General features: G+C 41.5%; 1 protein-coding gene across 2 annotated transcripts in view; it reads left to right on the top strand.

The window, feature by feature from the left end:
* The window catches only part of dnajc3a (DnaJ (Hsp40) homolog, subfamily C, member 3a), a 71700-nt gene that overhangs the window by 26836 nt on the left and 25562 nt on the right, over positions 1 to 19302 (top strand). For both annotated transcript variants that reach the window (XM_060826585.1, XM_060826586.1), the window contains exons 3-5: positions 10473 to 10597; positions 10729 to 10803; positions 18822 to 18974. In XM_060826585.1, the coding sequence (XP_060682568.1) occupies positions 10473 to 10597; positions 10729 to 10803; positions 18822 to 18974 (353 nt within the window). The remainder of the gene's footprint in view (positions 1 to 10472; positions 10598 to 10728; positions 10804 to 18821; positions 18975 to 19302) is intronic.

The raw sequence follows: 19302 nt of genomic DNA on the forward strand, positions 1-19302 counted from the left end.
CAATCTATTCTACATGTAAGCCATATATTTACAAATCCCCCTTTTGGTCTCATGATGATGAGACCAACAAACCAGTTTTGTGCAACACATTCGCTCTCCGACGCATAGTCTTCCCCTCTTGCCAGTGCCATGGTTTCCGTCTCCATCTGTGACATCTGGTAGTGCGGGGGAGCCTTCCCTTCAATTGCTGCAGTGATTACCCTGTTCAACAAAGATCTAATACAGGGGATACAACAACATCCACACAACACGAACGCAATGGTCATACCAATGAGGGACATAATCACAGACACAATTAATCCTTTCCATTTCCCTACCCATGAATCGAAAATGCTTCCTGAGGGTTGTCAATACCTGAATGTTCATGCATTTCTTAAGACAAAGTTCTTAGTCCTTCCAGGGCTCTGGTTACTGAGCCATCAGGCGCTGTATTGTTGGGGATGAACATACAACATTGATCTCCGAACATAGAGCACACTCCCCCCTTTTCTGCCAACAACATATCTAAGGCCATTCTATTTAGTACTGTCATCAATGAGGTCGCTGCCAGTTGTTCAGAGAGTAATGCCATCGCGTCTCTAGTTCTATTGGCTAGCCTGAGTACATTGTAATGTACATAATTAATTCGGTCGACATTTTTATTTGGCGTGACGGGAATAGAGCACTAATAAGTGGGAGATTCTCAAATCCTGCTGCTACCTGGTCTATCAACTTTTATTCATCGGATACGCCGCGGGGAACACCTATTGCATCTATGTACATGGTTGAGCCAGATGTGATATCGAACAAATCCCTGCATATTCGTGCATGCTGATCTAGTCCCTGTAGTCTTTCTCCTAAGAGTGTTAAAGGTACCCCTAGTCTGACCATTGCACAGGTTCCAGACCAATCTGGAGGTAGACTCATCTGTAGTGTTCTATCTCCACAGTACCAAAAAAGATCAGCTCAGGCCCAAACCATTGTGCTAGCATTCTGCCAGCCTGTTACCTTAATCGTGTCCTGACACCAGTCAGCGAGCATGTGTCCCATGATTGTATTAGATCTTCAAGCAAAACAAGTGTGATTGTTTGCTCTTGGGGTAAACACTGGCGGTAACGTGGAATTCTTGACAGGTGGAAAAATAGCACTTGAGGTGGTACAATTTGGAGGGTCCGCCTGCATGGTGAGAGCCATCATGCAGTGAAATCCTACTGGGCCTACATTAGGGAACAATGGGGCTGGGGTGGTAAATAGGGTTGGCCTAGCCAAGGAACACGCGACGCAATTACTCTTATTCATTGTGATTGCGGTCGCTGTCATCCAAACCAGTCATACGTTCTTATCCCCATACCCAGTGGCTAATTTAATAATGTCCTCTCTCGTGAGGTTGTTGTAGTCTAATGTCACAACTCCTGAACTTGGTTCTACCACCATGCTTGTTGTGTTTTTGGTTTGTGGCTGGTTCGTAGGAGGGTCCACTAAGGTTGCCTTCACTAGTCCCATGGAATCCACTCTTGATTGATCTACACCTATTACAAAATAAAAGCTTCTGTCATCACTCCCACAGTAAATCTGTACCTCTTTGGGACCAGGGTTAATGTCGAATCTTGTCAGGGTTAACGAGTGGATTATTTAGCTCTGAGGAATGATCGAGTTGCCCCCTAATCAGGCTCACGTGGTCTCGAACCCATTTGCCATCTGAGGCTGGCAACTGCTTGGGTGTCCATTTTACCCCAGTCCATGTTAGTACCTGATTCCACGTCTGGCACCACCTATAGTAATTGGAATGCAAGCAGAGATATACGTCGTATCCTGTCCAGCTTCCTGCATCTTGGCCACAGTTAATAACTTCACATAAGTCAAACTGGTATGTTGTACTACGCTTTTTATCATGTCTGATGTGCACCTGGCTCCCCACCTCCCTTAAACATTTGTCCATCGCTTTTCCTGTTGATCATTTATTCCTGGGACTTTCTCCCTCGTCTGTGTGTTTGTCCCTCGCGGTTGATACCCTTATTAACAAATATTAGGCTGAGGTAAGGAAAGATAAGAGGAGACTCAAGTGGCGCAGCAACAGCAAATGGCTGACTTCAGTGCTGTTTATCCTGTAAATTCTATACAACTGAATCAACTCCAACTTGTACTCCTAAAAGAGATGTGCGGGATTCACAGCTTTTTTTTTTTGAATCAAAAAGTTCGCCAAAAGAGGCAGGCAACAAGAATGGAATCAACAAACCTTTCTCTCTAAGTAGGGCACCAAGACCATGGAAGAATCCATCATTTCCATCTTGCCTACTACCCTGATTTGTTGCCCTTTTAACTATTTCTTCTTGTTCCTGCATCATCATCCTGAAATTCTGTACTCAACACTATTGTGGGATGACCTGCTCATATACAGCAACAATTTAAGGCATCTCCTCAGGGGCAATTATAGTATGGCCTTGCCAATGGCATTCACATCCCAAGAGCAAAATTAAGTGCAGTGCAACAGTCCGCAGGTGCCCATAAGCTCCTCTAAACTGTATTCATTGCCAGGATGTAAATCCCTCTTTGGGAATAACCGCAATACAATAAATCACAAGCACTGTTCCTGATATCTGTGAACATCTTTGAATCCTAATAAAGGTTCAGCAGTTCGCAAAAATATTCTATGATGAGAATTTCTCTTGTTCCCCAATGTGAATGATCCACTGGCAGAAGTAATTTTCTAACAGCTGTCTGCATTCTAACTGCTCCCTATTTAACTTTCCTGAGATTTTCTTCCACTTCATTTTTTTTTAAAATGCAGTGAGGTGCAGTAAGAATTGCTATTTTTTCTCCGTTTCTTTATTTCATTTTATGTATTTATACATGAAACTGAAAGAAACAGTATGCTGGAGAGTTCTACTGCTACTGACCAATCAGTAGAAGTTTTGACATCTGTCTACAGAAATGGACTGGAAAAGTTTAGTTGATGTTTAGTCTGTTGGTGCATCAAGACTTTTTTTTACCTCCAGTGTTAATTATGTAAATATGCTCAGTTTCATATTCATAGCTTTATTCAATGTTTTGCATTTGCCCTGACAAGTATAGTTAGATACAATACCAAATATTGCCCTTCAGAATTTTCAAGATATGCTGCATCTAAAGCAGGAAGAAAAGTATTTTTTTGAAGTCACTCAATATGTAATTGAACTTTGTGCAACAAAAATGACTAACTAGGTTGTATCTTAAAATTTTAGGCACATCAAAATGGGCCATGAAAGTTCAGAATGTGCAGGCGTACAGTTGAACTGAACACCGTTGACGATTTTGAAAATTTAGGGGAAAAAAGGCATTTTAGAAACTATTATACATTACTGGAGCATTCAAGTGGCATGGAGACTGAGTTTAAAAAGTCAAGGGGACTACAGTGAAACTGTCAAATTTCAAATTTCTGCTCCCAAATAGAGCAGAGGGATGAGGATAGCTGGTTGCAGACAAAAATCAAAGCAAAATTCCACCATAGCTGCAAAGTAAAGGGCCGTAGCATCTGTTTTAATTATGGGGATGAATGTTGTCTAAGACTATTGGAGAACTCTTCTGCTCTTTCTGGGATAGTGCAAAAGGATATTTTATATCCACCCCAAAGGTCAGACTATTTTACTGTACTATCTTCTGGATGAGACCTTGACAATTGAAGCAAATGTAGCATTTCCGCAGACTACAACATTAAAGCAGATTCAGTGCTCAAATCTGATTTGAAGCTTTGGATACACAACTTTGATTCAAATACTACCAGAACCAAGGTTGAAATGCACAGATGAACAGCTCAAATGATTAAAGTAGAAATTTTTACAATGAAATATTTTCTTTCTTCTACATGAAAATAAATTACACTGGGAAGTGTTACCTCTTTCTATTCATTTACTGAATGGAGTGTCAATGACAAGACCATGAGCATTCATTTGTTCATCCCTAACTGTCCTTGACTGAAAAGTTTGTGCTTTTAAGAGGGTATTTAAAGATCAACTACATTATTGTTTATCAGTAGTCACATTTGAATAAAGGCATATTTCCTTCTAATGAAGGTTCTTGAGTATCGAGGGTTACTGGGAGAAAGCAGGAGAATGAGAAACTTATCAGATATGATTGAATGGCGGATCAAACTCTGGGCTGAATGGCCTAATTTCTGTTCCTGTCTTGTGGTCTTGTCCAAGTCATTGAATATATATTGTAAGTAAACGCAGTCCAGTACTGATCTCTGTGACACTTTACCAATTACAGTTGTAGGGATGGTTGGGCTTGTGCTCCATGGAACTTAGGAGGAGGAAAATGTCAAGTCGGTGAAGGGAGAATACTTACTCAGTTTGCAAAGTCTAGAACCAGAAGATAGAATCTCATGATACAGGTTAGATATTTAGAACTGATAACAGGACACATTTCATCACAAAGGGTAATGCACAGTGCCCAGCACTGCTGTTTTACAGCACCAGAGACCCAGGTTCAAAGTCACCCAAGTTTGGATGACTGTGTACTTTGCATTTATCCCTATGTCTGCATGGATTTCTGCTCTGTGCTCTAGGTTCCTCCCACAGTTCAAACATTCAGCCATGCTGGAATTGTTTGCAGTGTCCAGGGGTGTGCAGGCCAGGTGGATTAACCAGAATAAATGCAGGGTTATGAGAATATGGTATGGGGTGGAAATGATTGGGATCATCTTTGGAGAATCCGTGCAGATTCCATGGGCTGAATGGCTTCTTCTGCACTGTAGGGGTATATGATTCTTTGAACCTGTAGTATCTGAAAATTCCCACTTATCTCGACTCTCTCTTTTATTAGTTAACCAATCCTCAATCAATGCTAATTTACTGCTCATAACCATCATCTTCACTTATAAGCTCTTACCTTTATTAACTAGACTTGTCAAGCTTTTGGAAACCCAAGTATATTACATCTACTGGGTCTCCTTTTATCTGTGCTACTTGTTACCACCTCCAGAAACTGTAGTAAATTTGTTAGGTACACTTTCCCCTTCATGAAACTGTGCTGATTCTGCTTGATTCTTATGTATTTCTAAGTGCCTTGCGATTCTATTCTTTATAATTGACTGTAACATTTTCCCAGTGACAGACATTAAGCTAACTGGCTTAAGTTATATTTTTAGTCTCCCTTTGAATAGGGGGGTTAACTCTCCAATCCTCTGGGATTTTTCATCTTCTATCTCCATATCAACCATAGATCTATTAGTTACCCCAGTACTTTCTGTCGTGATAGCTATCACGTTTTAGTTTAGCTTCTTTGTACCCAATACTCATGCCAGTGTTCCATGAAATGAAATTAATTCTTTCCATGAGATCTTTTAAATTTTAAGCCATACATTTAACTCTTCTTACTTTATTTACCTTGAGCCAGTTTACCAGTGAGTTTGGTAGTAATCCAGAGATGATTTGGAGCTTCTGCTTTTAATTTACCTCCTCAATATTCTTAGAATCTCCCTTCCTTCCAGCCCTATATTATTAGTACCAACATTGACAATAGTAATTGGATCCTTTTCAAGATCACCTCCAACCCTTCAACAATATTTGTAGCCATACTATTGTCTGTAGCTAAGCCTGACTCAAAAGGTGATGTTGCTTGCCTGGTGAGGGTTATTTCCCTAACTGTGCTGCTTTCCATCACTACTGTGTATTAACTTCCTGCACTTTGGCTCCTTGTTCCAGGTCAGTTTGCTTGTTGTCTGTTCTCTCATTCACTCTGCTTACAACAATTCATAAATGTTGGGCAATTGCAGGGACAGTGGTTGTCCTTTGAGTCCTTGTACTTGCCTCACTTGCAATCTCAATGTGTTCTTGTCGTAGATCAAGTTTGAATGGCCTAATCTAAACAGTGTGACTGTCTAGGTAACTTTCCCTCTTTGCTCCAAGAGACAATGTGTCACGGTATCTGAGCTCCGATTAGTGCCTCAACTCTAATCTGAAGTTGCTGAAACTGCAAACATTTGCTACAGATGTACTTGTGGACCATCTTTTGTGCCCAGCAATCTCCCACATGTTACAGCTGTAACATTACCACCTGATTTGCCATCTGTCATATTTTAGTTAAGAATTAAATCACTCCAGTATCCCTGTTATTTATACTTGTAGAATTCCCACTCTGAATAGTTTATTGTATTTCTCCTTGATAAGCATTCATATTAATCTTGTACTAAACAAACTATTTGCAAGAAAGAGGGGGGTGGGGGGGAAGAGAGAGGTGAAAAGAATTACTGGACCTAGACAGACTTAGCTTTACATTTTAAACTAAAAATGCTCACCAATGAGTTTTTTTCAGTATAAAGCAAACAACTTTTTCCTTCCACTGAACTCCTTGAGATGCTTATCAAGATTCTAGCTCCCCGAAATGTGACAACACAAATGGATAATGTGGTAGAGAAGGCTGATAGCATGCTTGCCTTCTTCGCTTAGAACTGAGTATAAAAGTTGGCAAGTCATGTTGCAGCTGTACAAGATTTTCAACGGCATTGGAGTAGTGTGCACCGTTCTGTTCGAAGGAGAAGTTGGACAAATTTGATATGTTTTCGCTAGAGTGTTGAAGAACAATCAAACAGAAATATATAACTTGTGTTGTGGGTAGTCAGTCATGGTGCTAGGGTGAAAATGTCAAATACTAGGGGGCATAAGTTTCGGACGAGAGGGGAAGAGTTTAAAGGAGATGTGTGAGGCAAGCTTTTAGAAGGTGTTAGGTGTCAGAGTCGGCATCTTGCAGCACAGAGACAGGCCCTTTGGGCCAAATTGCTCCATGCGACCAAAATGTTCATTCACGCTAGTTCCATTTCCCTGCACTTGGCCCTTTTATCTTTTAAACCTTTCCCGTCTGTGTATTTGTTCAAATACCTTTTAAAATATTATTAAAATACCTGCCTCAACCACTACAACAAGCAGCTCATTCCAATTGCGTATCACGCTCTGTGGTTTTCTTAAAAAAAATTGCCCCTACAGTTACCTTTTTAAAAATCTTTCCCCTCTTGCCTTAAACTGATGCCCTCTAGTCCTGTATTCCACCACCCTGCGAAAAAGCTGAGTGCATTCACTCACGTGATTTTATACACTTCTCTAACATCCCCCTCAGTTTCCTATGCTCTAAAGAAGAAGTCCCAGCTTGTCCAACCTCTCCCTATAGCTCAGACCCTCAAATCCTGGCAATATCCTTTTATAAATTTCTTTTGCACTCTTTCCTGTTTAATAACATATTTTCCATAGGAGAAAGTGAGGACTGCAGATGCTGGAGAGTCAGTTGAAAAGTGAAGTGCTGGAAAAGTACAGCAGGCCAGGCAGCATCTGAGGAGCAGAAGAGTCGACATTTTGGGCATAAACCCTTTATCAGGAATGTGGAGGGGAAAGGGGGAATGAGAGTGAGTGTTAGGGAAGGTAGCTGAGAAGGTGATAGGTGGAGGGTAATCATGATAGGTCTGTTGGGAATATAGAGTGGATAGGTGGAAAGAAGAATGGACAAGTAGGACAGGTCAAGAACGCAGTGCCAAGTTGCAAGGTTGGATCTGAGATGAGGTGCGGGAAGGGGAGATTTGTAAGCTAGTGAAGTCGATGTTGATGCCATGTGGTTGAAGGGTCCTGAGACACAAGATGAGGCATTCTTCCACCATTTGTCAGGTGGCTTGGAGTTGATGGTGGAGGAGCTCAGGACTTGGAGTGGGAGGGGGAATTGAGTGTGTCCCAGAGATGCACAGTGGAGGAGACCAAGGACATCTCTAGGACACACCAAACAACCCCTGTGGCCGATATCCCAAGGGCATGTAAGCCACCCAACAACTAGAGGGAGAACCCCCCGCCACTTCTGCTTTTTGGGACTTTTCAACCACACTGCATCAACATCAATTTAATTAGTTTCCAAACCTCTTTCTTCTCCCCACCCATTCCAGATCCAACCCTCCAAATCAGCACTGCCCTCTTGACCTATCCTCCCTGTCCATCTTCCTTCCCACCTATCCACTCTCAGCTCTCCACCTAACCCCTTTCCAGCTACCTTCCCGCACCACCCTCCATTTACCTCTCAGCCCACTTTTCCCTCCACATCCCTGATGAAGGGCTTAACCGGTTTCTCAAATCTTGCCTGACCTCCTGTGCTCTTTCACTGCCCATAGTTTTCAACTTCAACATCCTTCCTATAGCAAGGTGACCAAAACTGAACCCCAATCCTGTATGACTGCAACTTAACTTCCCAACTTCTATGCTTAGCGCCCTGACTGATTAAGGCCAGTTTGCCAAAATCCTCCTTCACTGCTCTACTTTCAGGGAACTGTGAACCTGAATGTCAAGGTCCCTGTGTTCCACTACACTCCTTAGGGTCCTACCATTCACCATGAAACGTCTGCCTGATTGGCCATTTGCCATTTTTTTTGGCCCACTTCCCCAGCTTATCATGGCCCTGCTACAATGTCTGATAATCTTTCTCCAGTTTTCATGGTCATCCCCAAACTTATCAGACCACTACATTTTTCATTCAAAACTTTTTCGATATAAGTGACATATTGAGAACATATCTTGCATAGCACCACTAGTCACAGATATCAAGTCAGAGAAACACTCCTCTAGAATTATCCCCCCTTCTATGATTTAAGCCAATTTTACATCCACCTTCCTGACTCACCATGAATCCCTTGTGACTTAATCTTCTGGACCAGTCTACCATGCGTGGTCTTGCCAAATGCTTTAAAGTCCTCGTAGAAACCATCTACTGCCCTCCCTGATTAATAATTGACATCTCTCCTCCAAAAAGAGCAATCAAGTTGACAAGAACTTCCCATCCCCATCATAAAGCAATGCTGACTATCCCAAATAAATCAATTTTTCGCAGTGAGTAAATCTTCTCCAACAGTTCCCAATCACTATAAACTCACTTGCTTACGTTATTAGATTATCTCTGCCCTTTTAAGGGAACAAAGTTGGTTATTCTCCAGTCTTAGGACTTTGTGGTTGAAGAGGATACAAGATTTCTGAAGGCCTCAGCAATCTTCTCCCTGCTTCCTTCCGCATCCTGAGATCCCATTGGGCACAAAGGTCAATCCAAGATTAGATCTCCTGATGTATGCAAGTAATTTTGGGTGAATAACTGGCATCTATTGCACCTCGAGTGCTTGCAGGATATATCCTGAATTACAGCACCAAGGTAAGTAGATGGAGTTAAAGTATAGATCAGTCACAATCAAGTTCACTCCAATTCCCTTATTACTGTGATTTCTATTTATTTAATTCTTTGCTTTGGCAGATGTTTAGTGAGCCTCCATGCTCAACATGAAGTAGACACCTGGGTTTAAGTTCTCTGATGGATTTTGCTTTTTTTTACAAAAAAACTTGTCTGCTATTTAACACTTGCAAATGATTTCATTTTTGGTCAGCATATCGCTGATGTACATTTTTTAAAATTTAAATTGGGTCAGGCAGCATCCATGCAGTGAATAAGTTTCTAGTTGATATTTTTTCAACTTTAGTGCATTGATTATCATTGTGTATGTTTGCATAATTCTAGTTTTCAAATCAGTTATTTTGTAAACATTAAATCAGTCTATGAACCTCCATTACTCTAAAGAGAGCAGCCCTATTTGCTGTAGTCTGCGTACGTTTGAAATTCTTTACTCTGGTTCCATTGTAGTAAATCTTTAAACTCTTATCATGCTTAAATGTCAAATCTAGAATTGAACAATACCTGCTGCCTGACTATATTTCATAAAGGATGGGAATGACTATCTTTAGTTTTTCTTTTAAATCAAGGCACAGAATCTATTTTTGGTTTTTGTTTTACTTTCATCTTGCTTGCCTTGCCATCTAAGGTTTGTGTGCGTAAATTCCCAAGTCTTTGTTTCTGCACTTGAAAATTGTATATTTTTGTTCATTTGTGCTCCTTTTTTATGCTTCCTGTAAACTATTACTTTACACTTTCCATTGTTACCTGTCTATATTCTTAAGTCAATTATGATCCTTGATTATTATAAACTGAGTTTTGTCATCTGTAAACAATATTTGTTGAACCTAAGTTCAGGTCAACAATCTATATGACATGATCATTGGCTCTCATGCTGATGTTTGTGAAATGCATCATTGTATTCCTGTATCCAGTCTTTGTTTTCAACAGTCTTCTGCTTGCTGAAACCCAGCAGTTTTGCTGCTTTCTTTAAATACTTTAATTTGCTACCTGGTCAGCATTTAGACATTCAAAAATATTATCACCATATAAAAATTTCACTATCTTCCTCACTTCTCCATCAATTTGCTCAGCTTCTCACTGTGGTGCATTCTGCTGTTAGTGTACAAGAGGTGTATATGCATTTAAGATATTTTGTTACTGACCCAAGTTGCTGTTTTGAAGACATTGCAAATTATTTACTGCTATAGCACAGAAATCTTTCATTTCACATGTGGCTTTTACTGGGAGCTTTGGGTTGTTAGTGTATTTAGGGTGGGGGAGAGGAGCGTGGAGCAGACTTTCTGGTGCAATTATGATTTTGTTTTCATTTACAGATGGAGATCCAGATAGCTATGTTGCTTATTACAGGCGAGCCACAGTCTATTTAGCTATGGGTAAATCAAAATCTGCTCTCCCAGACCTGAGTAAAGTTATTGAGCTGAAACCAGACTTCACATCTGTAAGTAATGTTCTATTTAATGCTGTTTATTACTTCTGTTGAGCAAGGTGGTCTTGCACAGAATTGTGCTGATGGTAATGCCATTAGTTTTGAATAAGTAGACTTAGAAATGATCTTTTGTTACATTTCAGGCTAGGTTACAGAGGGGAAACTTGCTGCTAAAACAAGGGAAGTTGGATGAAGCAGAAGATGACTTCAAGAAAGTGGTAAGTTTGTGCAAACATAGACCATACTGCCTTTTGGTTTTAAATTTGTTGCATTTGTGCACAACTTTTACCACAAACATACCAGTTTTAAAATCACTGAAGCAGGAATGTTCACTTGGCCTCCGCACAGTGTTTATCCTTATTGTCACCCAAGCATTGAATAATTTAGAGGCCCTTTTTTTTTTGAAACCTGCCACCAAAAACTCTATCTTTTGGGGATAAGTAAACTGCATTTCGAGTACCTTTCACCATCACTGCAACTTCAAAGTTTGAAGATAATTTTAAGTACAGTAATTGCTTTAGTTAAAAAGAAATATTTCAGCCATTTTTTACTTGGCAAGGTTCCAAAACTAAATGCTAAATTTAAAGATGTTTTTGTTTTGCTATTTGAGGAATAAATGAAAGATTCTACAGCTCCTTTGGTCTTCAGATATTGTTGTGTCAGTTATGTTATATGTGGCTATTGAGTAAGTGTGTATTTCCTCATTTAAACACTTTGTTTGAAAATCTACCCATGGGCAATCCTAGTTGTGCTCTAGTATCTAAATTCTGAGATAGCGCTACTATTCAGCCAGGACTGGTGCATTGGTCAAATTGGAGATGGTGTTTTGAAGATCTTTTACTCTCCATCCTTGTCCCCCCAGTATTCTAGTTTATTAAGTAAATAAAGACAAATTAAAATTAAAATTGCATCCTTCACACACCGCTCCAGTGGTCTAAGAAAAATTTTACAAGAAAGAAAACTTTTTAGTTTTAGAGATTTTGTTATAATACAACCTTTTGTCCCTGGGGTAACTGTCTCAAAGATTGCACACTGTTTAAAGTATTGCACCACTGTAAAGATTGGATCTGTCCCAAGAGCCTGCAATTTTTCTTCTTTCCACTGCTTTATAATTAACTAATGGCTCATGAACAAATGCTGTGCATGCTAAAGAATTTAAGTGCAAAATTTTCTTCTCTTTCTTCTGCCAATTTTTACCTTCAGTCTCTTCCTGGTTACCAAACTTGCTGAAATCATGAGTAGTGTTAGAATTGTGTGTCCCATGCAGTTGCAATTCTTCATCCAAGTCCAAAAAGCTTCCAATTGCTTGATTTAAGAGAGAACTTTATATTTTCTTCAAGATTATCTACTAACTTTGTTTTAACTCTTCAAGTTAGCAAATTTGTATGGGTGCTGGTTATTTGCATTTAACTTCATATCTTGATCTGTCAGTGAAATCTGTTTCTCTTGTATTTATACAGCTAATGTCTCAGACCTTCATAATATTATCATATAGATGCTGAATTAAATCCGCCTGCTTGCCTCTGTATTCCGAGCACAGTAAAATTAAAAGCCTCAAGGACCCTAAAAGTTAACTTGTGTGGTTCCTAATGACTTTGAATAGTCAATATTAGACACCAGCTTTCTATCTTCAACGAAAGATTTAAGTCATTGTATTGTTAATAAATTAAGTGGAGCAAAGTTGAACAATTAAGTAATCTAACTCGATGCTTTTAAACCTGATGACCTTAGTTTCACACAACATTTTGACAGACAAACCAACAGTTGAGGGATAATTTTTTTGAGAAAAATAAAAATAACAACTGGCCAGATTACTTAAGCAATTTTCGTTATGTGCTGTTTCATAAATACATAGGATGCCTCTTAATTTTGGTTTTACCGAAGGTGTTTGTTGGTGCCACCTTTTTGCAGTTCATAAAATATTTCATAGATATATGGTGTAATACTGCACAAATTGTTGCTTTGCTTAATTTATCCAAAATGGTACTAAAGGTTTTTTAAAGAAGCAAGTACTAATTTAGTATTGGCCAACCAATAAATTCAACAGTTACAATGGTAGGCAGACATTCCAAAGGTGAGTTCAAATGTTATGGTTCTGTTCGCCGAGCTGGGAATTTGTGTTGCAGACATTTCGTCCCCTGTCTAGGTGACGTGCTTGGAAGCCTCCTGTGAAGCGCTTCTGTGATCTTTCCTCCGGCATTTGTAGTGGTTTGAATCTGCCGCTTCCGGTTGTCAGTTCCAGGTGTCCGCTGCAGTGGTCGGTATATTGGGTCCACATCGATGTGCTTATTGATTGAATCTGTGGATGAGTGCCATGCCTCTAGGAAATCCCTGGCTGTTGTCTGTTTGGCTTGTCCTCTAATAGTGTTGTCCCAGTCAAATTCATGTTGCTTGTCATCTGCGTGTGTGGCTACTAAGGATAGCTGGTTGTGTCGTTTCGTGGCTAGTTGGTGTTCATGATGCAGATCGTTAGCTGTCTTCCTGTTTGTCCTATGTAGTGTTTTGTACAGAGCTGAAAATGTGTTGCTGGAAAAGCGCAGCAGGTCAGGCAGCATCCAAAGAGCAGGAGAATCAACGTTTCGGGCATGAGCCCTTCATTCCTGAAGAAGGGCTCATGCCCAAAATGTCAATTTTCCTGCTCTTTGGATGCTTCCTGACCTGCTGTGCTTTTCCAGCAACTCATTTTCAGCTCTGATTTCCAGCATCTGCAGTCCTCTTTCTCCTCCCAGTGTTTTGTACAGCCCTTGCATGGGATTTTGTACACTACATTGGTTTTGCTCATGCTGGGTATTGGGTGCTTCGTTCTGATGAGTTGTTGTCTGAGAGTGGCTGTTGGTTTGTGTGCTGTTATGAGTCCTAGTGGTCGCAATAGTCTGGCAGTCCGTTCGGAAATGCTCTTGATGTATGGTAGTGTGGCTAGTCCTTTGGGTTGCGGCATGTCCTCATTCCGTTGTCTTTCCCTTAGGCATCTGAAATTGGGTGGGTATCCGTTTTTGGCGAATACATTGTATAGGTGTTCTTCCTCTTTTTTGCAGTTCTGGTGTACTGCAGTGTGTTGTGGCCCTTTTGAATAGTGTCTTGATGCAACTTCTTTTGTGTGTGTTGGGGTGGTCGCTTTCGTAGTTTAGGACTTGGTCAGGGACGCCAAGACAGCAGACTTCCTAGCAGCACTAGAATGCACACTCAGGAATAATGGACTGACAGAAGAGACACAACAAACAGTAAGACAAAGTATTGTACCTCTGATAACAAGGAAAAAACAAACACATAACCTCAATACCAAGGAAAGGGAAGCACTAAAATCACCTAAGAAACAATAAGAACATAATCATACTACCAGCAGACAAAGGGAGAATGAGGGTCATCCAGGACCAAGCAGACTACATCCAAAAAGCGTGACAACTACTTGCAGATACCAACACCTACCAAACAAGGGAGTTTGACCCCACCCCACAACTCACCAATAGGATAACGCACTTCAATTCAACAACCAAATGTATGAACAAATCAACAGCACGCCCATGGGCTCACCCATCTCTGGACTCCTAGCAGAAATGGTAATGCAAAGATTAGAACAAACGGTCTTACCGCAAATTCAACCCAAACTCTTGGTCAGATATGTGGATGACACCTTTTGTAATCATTAAAAACACAAATAGAGAACACACACTGGATCATCAAAGCCATACTCGCAGGAATCCGATTCACTAGAGAGGAAGAAAAGGACAACCAACTCCCATTCCTGGACATGATGGTACAGAGAATACCGAATGGAGAATTCACCACAAAGGTATACCGGAAAGCCACACACAGACCAAGTCCTAAACTACGAAAGCAACCATCCCAACACACACACAAAAGAAGTTGTATTAAGACAGTATTCAAAAGGACCACAACACACTGCAGTACACCAGAACTGCAAAAAGAGGAAGAAGAACACCTATACAATGTATTCGCCAAAAACGGATACCTCCGCAATTTCATCAACAGATGCCTAAGGGAAAGACAACGGAATGAGGACATGCCACACTACCATACATCAAGAGCATTTCCGAACTGACAGCCAGACTACTGCGACCTCTAGGACTCATAACAGCACACAAACCAACAGCCATTCTCAGACGACAACTCACCAGGACAAAGGACCCAATACCAGCATGAGCAAAACCAATGTAGTGTACAAAATCCCATGCAAGGACTGCACAAAACACTACATAGGACAGACAGGAAGACAGCAAATGATCTGCATCCATGAACATCAACTAGCCACGAAACGACACGACCAGCTATCCTTAGTAGCCCCACACGCAGATGACAAGCAACATGAATTCGACTGGAACAACACTACTATTATAGGAGCCCCGCCCCTCCAATTGCCACCAGGACAGAACCCCACTGGTCCTCACCTACCACCCCACCAACCTCCACATACATCATATTATCCATTGTCATATCCGCCACCTCCAAACGGACCCTACCACCAGAGATATATTTCCCTCCCCTTCCCTATCAGCATTCCAGAAAGACCACTCCCTCCGTGAACTCCCTCGTCGGGTCCACACCCCCCACCAATCCAACCTCCACTCCAGGCACCTTCCCCTGCAACCGCAAAAAATGCAAAACTTGCGCCCACACCTTCCCCCTTACTTCCCTCCAAGGCCCCAAGGGATCCTTCCGTATCCGCCACAAATTCACCTGCACCTCCCAACACACCATTTACTGCATCCGCTGCACCCGATGTGGCCTCCTCTATATTGGGGAGACGGGCCGCCTACTTGCGGAACGTTTCAGGGAACACCTCTGGGACACCCGGACCAACCGCCCCGTGACTCAACACGTCAACTCCCCTTCCCACTCTAACAATGACATGCAGGTCCTTGGACTCCTCCATCGCCAGACCATAGCAACACGACGGCTGGAGGAAGAGCGCCTCATCTTCTGCCTAGGAACCCTCCAACCACGAGGGATGAACTTAGATTTCTCCAGTTTCCTCATTTCCCTTCCCCCCCCCCCCCCAACCTTGTCTCAGTCAAATCCCTCAAACTTGGCACCACCTTCCTAACCTGCAATCTTCTTCCTGACCCCTCTGCCCCCACCCTCACTCTGGCCTATCACCCTCACCTTGACCTCCTTCCACCTATTGCATTTCCAACACTCCTTCCACAAGTCCTACCTCCCTACCTTTTATCTTAGCCTGCTGGACACACTTTCCTCATTCCTGAAGAAGGGCTCACACCCGAAACGTCGATTTTTTTTGGATGCTGCCTGACCGGCTGTGCTTTTCCAGCAATGCATTTTCAGCTCTGATCTCCAGCATCTACAGTCCTCACTTTCTCCTAATTAGTGCTGTAGACAGGGTCTTTAAACTGAATTGTTGGGGTGGGGGGGGTGGGGTTGGGTTGGGTGGTGTTCAGTTAGAGGGCAAATGCAAAAAGAACATAGTGGTTATTATAATTTCCAGCACAGTTTCCAATACGATAGTGTATGGAAGGCTGCCTTATTAGTAAGAAGTGAAATTAATTTGATAGTAAGAAATTAAGAAGGGTCAGATGGTGTAGAATTGAGGAACGGCAAAGATTTAAAAAACATAGTTGGATTTATGTCCTGGTTTCTAAACAGTAATCGGGAGCTGGGGCACAAGATGCACCAGGAAAGGACAAGATGTGTAAGAAAGGCAAAGTTACAGTGATCATGAGATTTCAGTATGCAGATAAATTGGGAAAGTCAGATTGGTGGTAGATTGCAAGAAAAGAAATTTGTGGAATATCCGTGAAATAGCTTTTCTTTTGTTTTGGAGCAGCTTGTGGTGGAACTCACGAGGGAACAGGCAATACTGGATTCGGTGTTCTGCAACAAGGTAGACTTTGGTAAGAGTTCCTTCACCTTAAGTTCCCTTAGGAGGGAGTGATCATAATATGAATGAATTTGAGATGGAGAACAGAATGCGAGGTATTACAACTGAATAAAGGCAACTACAGAGACCTGAGGGAGGAGCTGTGTAGAATTGACTGGGAGAGGAGCCAAGCCAGAAAGATGATGGAACAGCAATGGTAGGAATTTCTGGGAGCAGTTCAAGAGACACAGCAGAGATTATGCTGAAGAAAAGGAAGTATGGTACAGGGAGGACGAGGCAGCTGTGACTGACTAGGGAGGTCAGGGATAGCATAAAAGCAAAAGAGACAGCCTATAATGTGATGAAGGACAGTGGGGAAACGAGAGGATTGGGAAGCTTACAAAGACTAACAGAGGGCAATAAACAAGAAGGGAGAAGGTTAAATAAAAGGGTAAGCTTGGCAGTAATAATGGGGATCACTGTAGAATTTCTGTATGTAAAGGGCAAAAATGGAAAATGAAGCTGGAGAGGTAGTAGCGGGAACAAGCAATTGGCTGAGGAACTAAATAATACTTTGCGTCAGTCTTCATGGTGGAAGACACGAGTAATATCCCAAAAATTCAAGAGTGAGGAGGCAGCTGAGTCTGGTGGCTCACATCATGGAGAAGGTGCTGAAAAAGCTGTATGGCCTGAAGTGGATAAGTCACTTGGACCAGATGGACGACACCCCAGAGTTCTAAGGGAGTTAGTGGTGATCTTTCAGGAATCGCTAGAATCGGGGAGGGAAAATCTCTAACATGACACCCTGTTTAAAAAGGGAGTAAGGCAAAAGATAGAAAATCACCAACCAATTTAGCCTAACCCCTGTTGTGGGTAAGATCCTGGAAGGATGAGATTTCTGAATACTTGGAAGTGTATGGTAAAATAGGCCAAAGTCAGCATGGTTTTATCAAGGTGAGGTCATATCTGACAAATCTGCTAGATTTCTTCTTTTGAGGTAGTAACAAGTAGGTTAGGCCCTAGGAGAGGCAATTGATGTTAGCCACCTAGACTACAAGGAGGCCTTTGGCAGGGTGCTGCCCAGGAGGCTACTGAGTAAGGTAAGGGCCTTTGGTGTTAGAGCTAAGGTGTTAGTTGATAGAAGCTTGGCTATCTGGCAGGGTTTGGAGGCATATGGGATGGGTGTTGGCAAGTGGGATTAGATTAGTTTGGGATATCTGGTCGGCATGGACGATTTGGACATAGAATCTCTGATTCTATGACCTCTATTGCAGAAAATCTTCAACCTTCAAGCCAGTTCTGTATCCAAATAGCTGGTTCTCTCTGTATATCCCATGAGATCTAACCTTGCGGACCAGTTTCCCATGAGGAACCTTGTTGAAAGCCTTGATTAGATTCCCTATCGTGTGGAAACAGGCCCTTTGGCCCAACAAGTCCACACCGACTTTCGGGAGAGCAATCCACCCAGACCCATTCCCCTACATTTACCCCTGACTAATGCACCTAACACTACGGACAATTTAGCATGCCAATCGTCTAGCTTGCAAGTCTTTGGACTGTGGGAGGAAACCGGAGGAAACCGAAGAAACCCATGCAGTCAGTTGCCCGAGACAGGAATCGAACCCGGGTCCCTGGCGCTATGAAGCAGCAGTGCTAACCACTGAGCCACCGTGCCATCCCTTCATATAGATTTTGTCTACTGCTCTGCCCTCATCAATGCTCTTTGTTACTTTTTTCAAAAAACTCCATTTACTCCTAAATATTGCCGAACTGGCTTTCCTGTTTCATTAGGATTTAAGAACTGATTCCTGATAAATATGGGTTAAGAAAAGTTGAAAGTTGAAGAGCTGTAGATCACAAAGATTGCAGCAGAACATTTCTTCAGAATTTATAGAAATTGACTGCCCAAGAACTAGAATGTATGGGAAACAATTGCAGCGAGCAGGTAACCGACTTCATGATGGTATAAATTGGGTAGTGACACAGGAGTCAGTGGAATTTTCTTTCTTTAATCTTTCACAAGGTGAGGACATCACTGACCAGGCAGCATTTATTGCCCATTCCAGAGGGCAGTTAAGAGTCAACCACATTGCTGTGGGTCTGGGGTCACCAGTAGGCTAGACCAGGTAAGTAGGTGAGTTTCCTTCCCTAAAGGACACTAGAAATCCGGATGGATTTTTTTTCAACAATGGATTCATGATCATCATAAGACACCTAATTCCAGATATTATTATTGAATTCAAATTTCATCATCAGCTGTGAAGGGATTTGAACCAGGGTCCCCAGACATTATCTGGGTCTCTGGGAAATTCACTAGGCCATCACCTTCTGATTTTTGCAGATTATCTTGGTGTTTTTGTTTTTGGATTAAACTCCTGAATCTGTCCTCCTTCTGTTTGTCAGCTAAAATCTAACCCCAGTGAGAAAGAAGAAAATGAAGCAAATGCCCAATTAACGAAAGCAGATGAATTACAACGGATTATTACGCAGTCTCAAACTGCATTTCAAAACCAGGATTACACAAAAGCAATTGAATTCCTTGACATACTTATTGAGGTAAGCTTTAGCTATATTTCTTTACAATTCAAAGTTGTATATTTGAAGGGGATACAATTTATTCTGCTGTTTCCACCTTATTTTGAAGGAGTACAGTGCAGAATGCAGATTTGCAATTACAGAACTGTGCATTTCTGATTTTCATTACCTGCTTATTCATTAAGGATACTCTGAATTTCAGACTTAGTGTATGTTTTCTCGTTTTGGCCCTTGTGACTTTGTGTAGCTTAGGATCAGTGTAGTCTATCTAATTATGTGGAACTTTTTTCCTTTCTCAACATCTCCATTCTTTTTAAATCATATTGCATTGCTTGCTTTCCTGGTGATA

The sequence above is a fragment of the Hemiscyllium ocellatum genome, chromosome 6, assembly GCF_020745735.1.
Source record: "Hemiscyllium ocellatum isolate sHemOce1 chromosome 6, sHemOce1.pat.X.cur, whole genome shotgun sequence".
Classification (NCBI taxonomy): Eukaryota; Metazoa; Chordata; class Chondrichthyes; order Orectolobiformes; family Hemiscylliidae; genus Hemiscyllium; species Hemiscyllium ocellatum.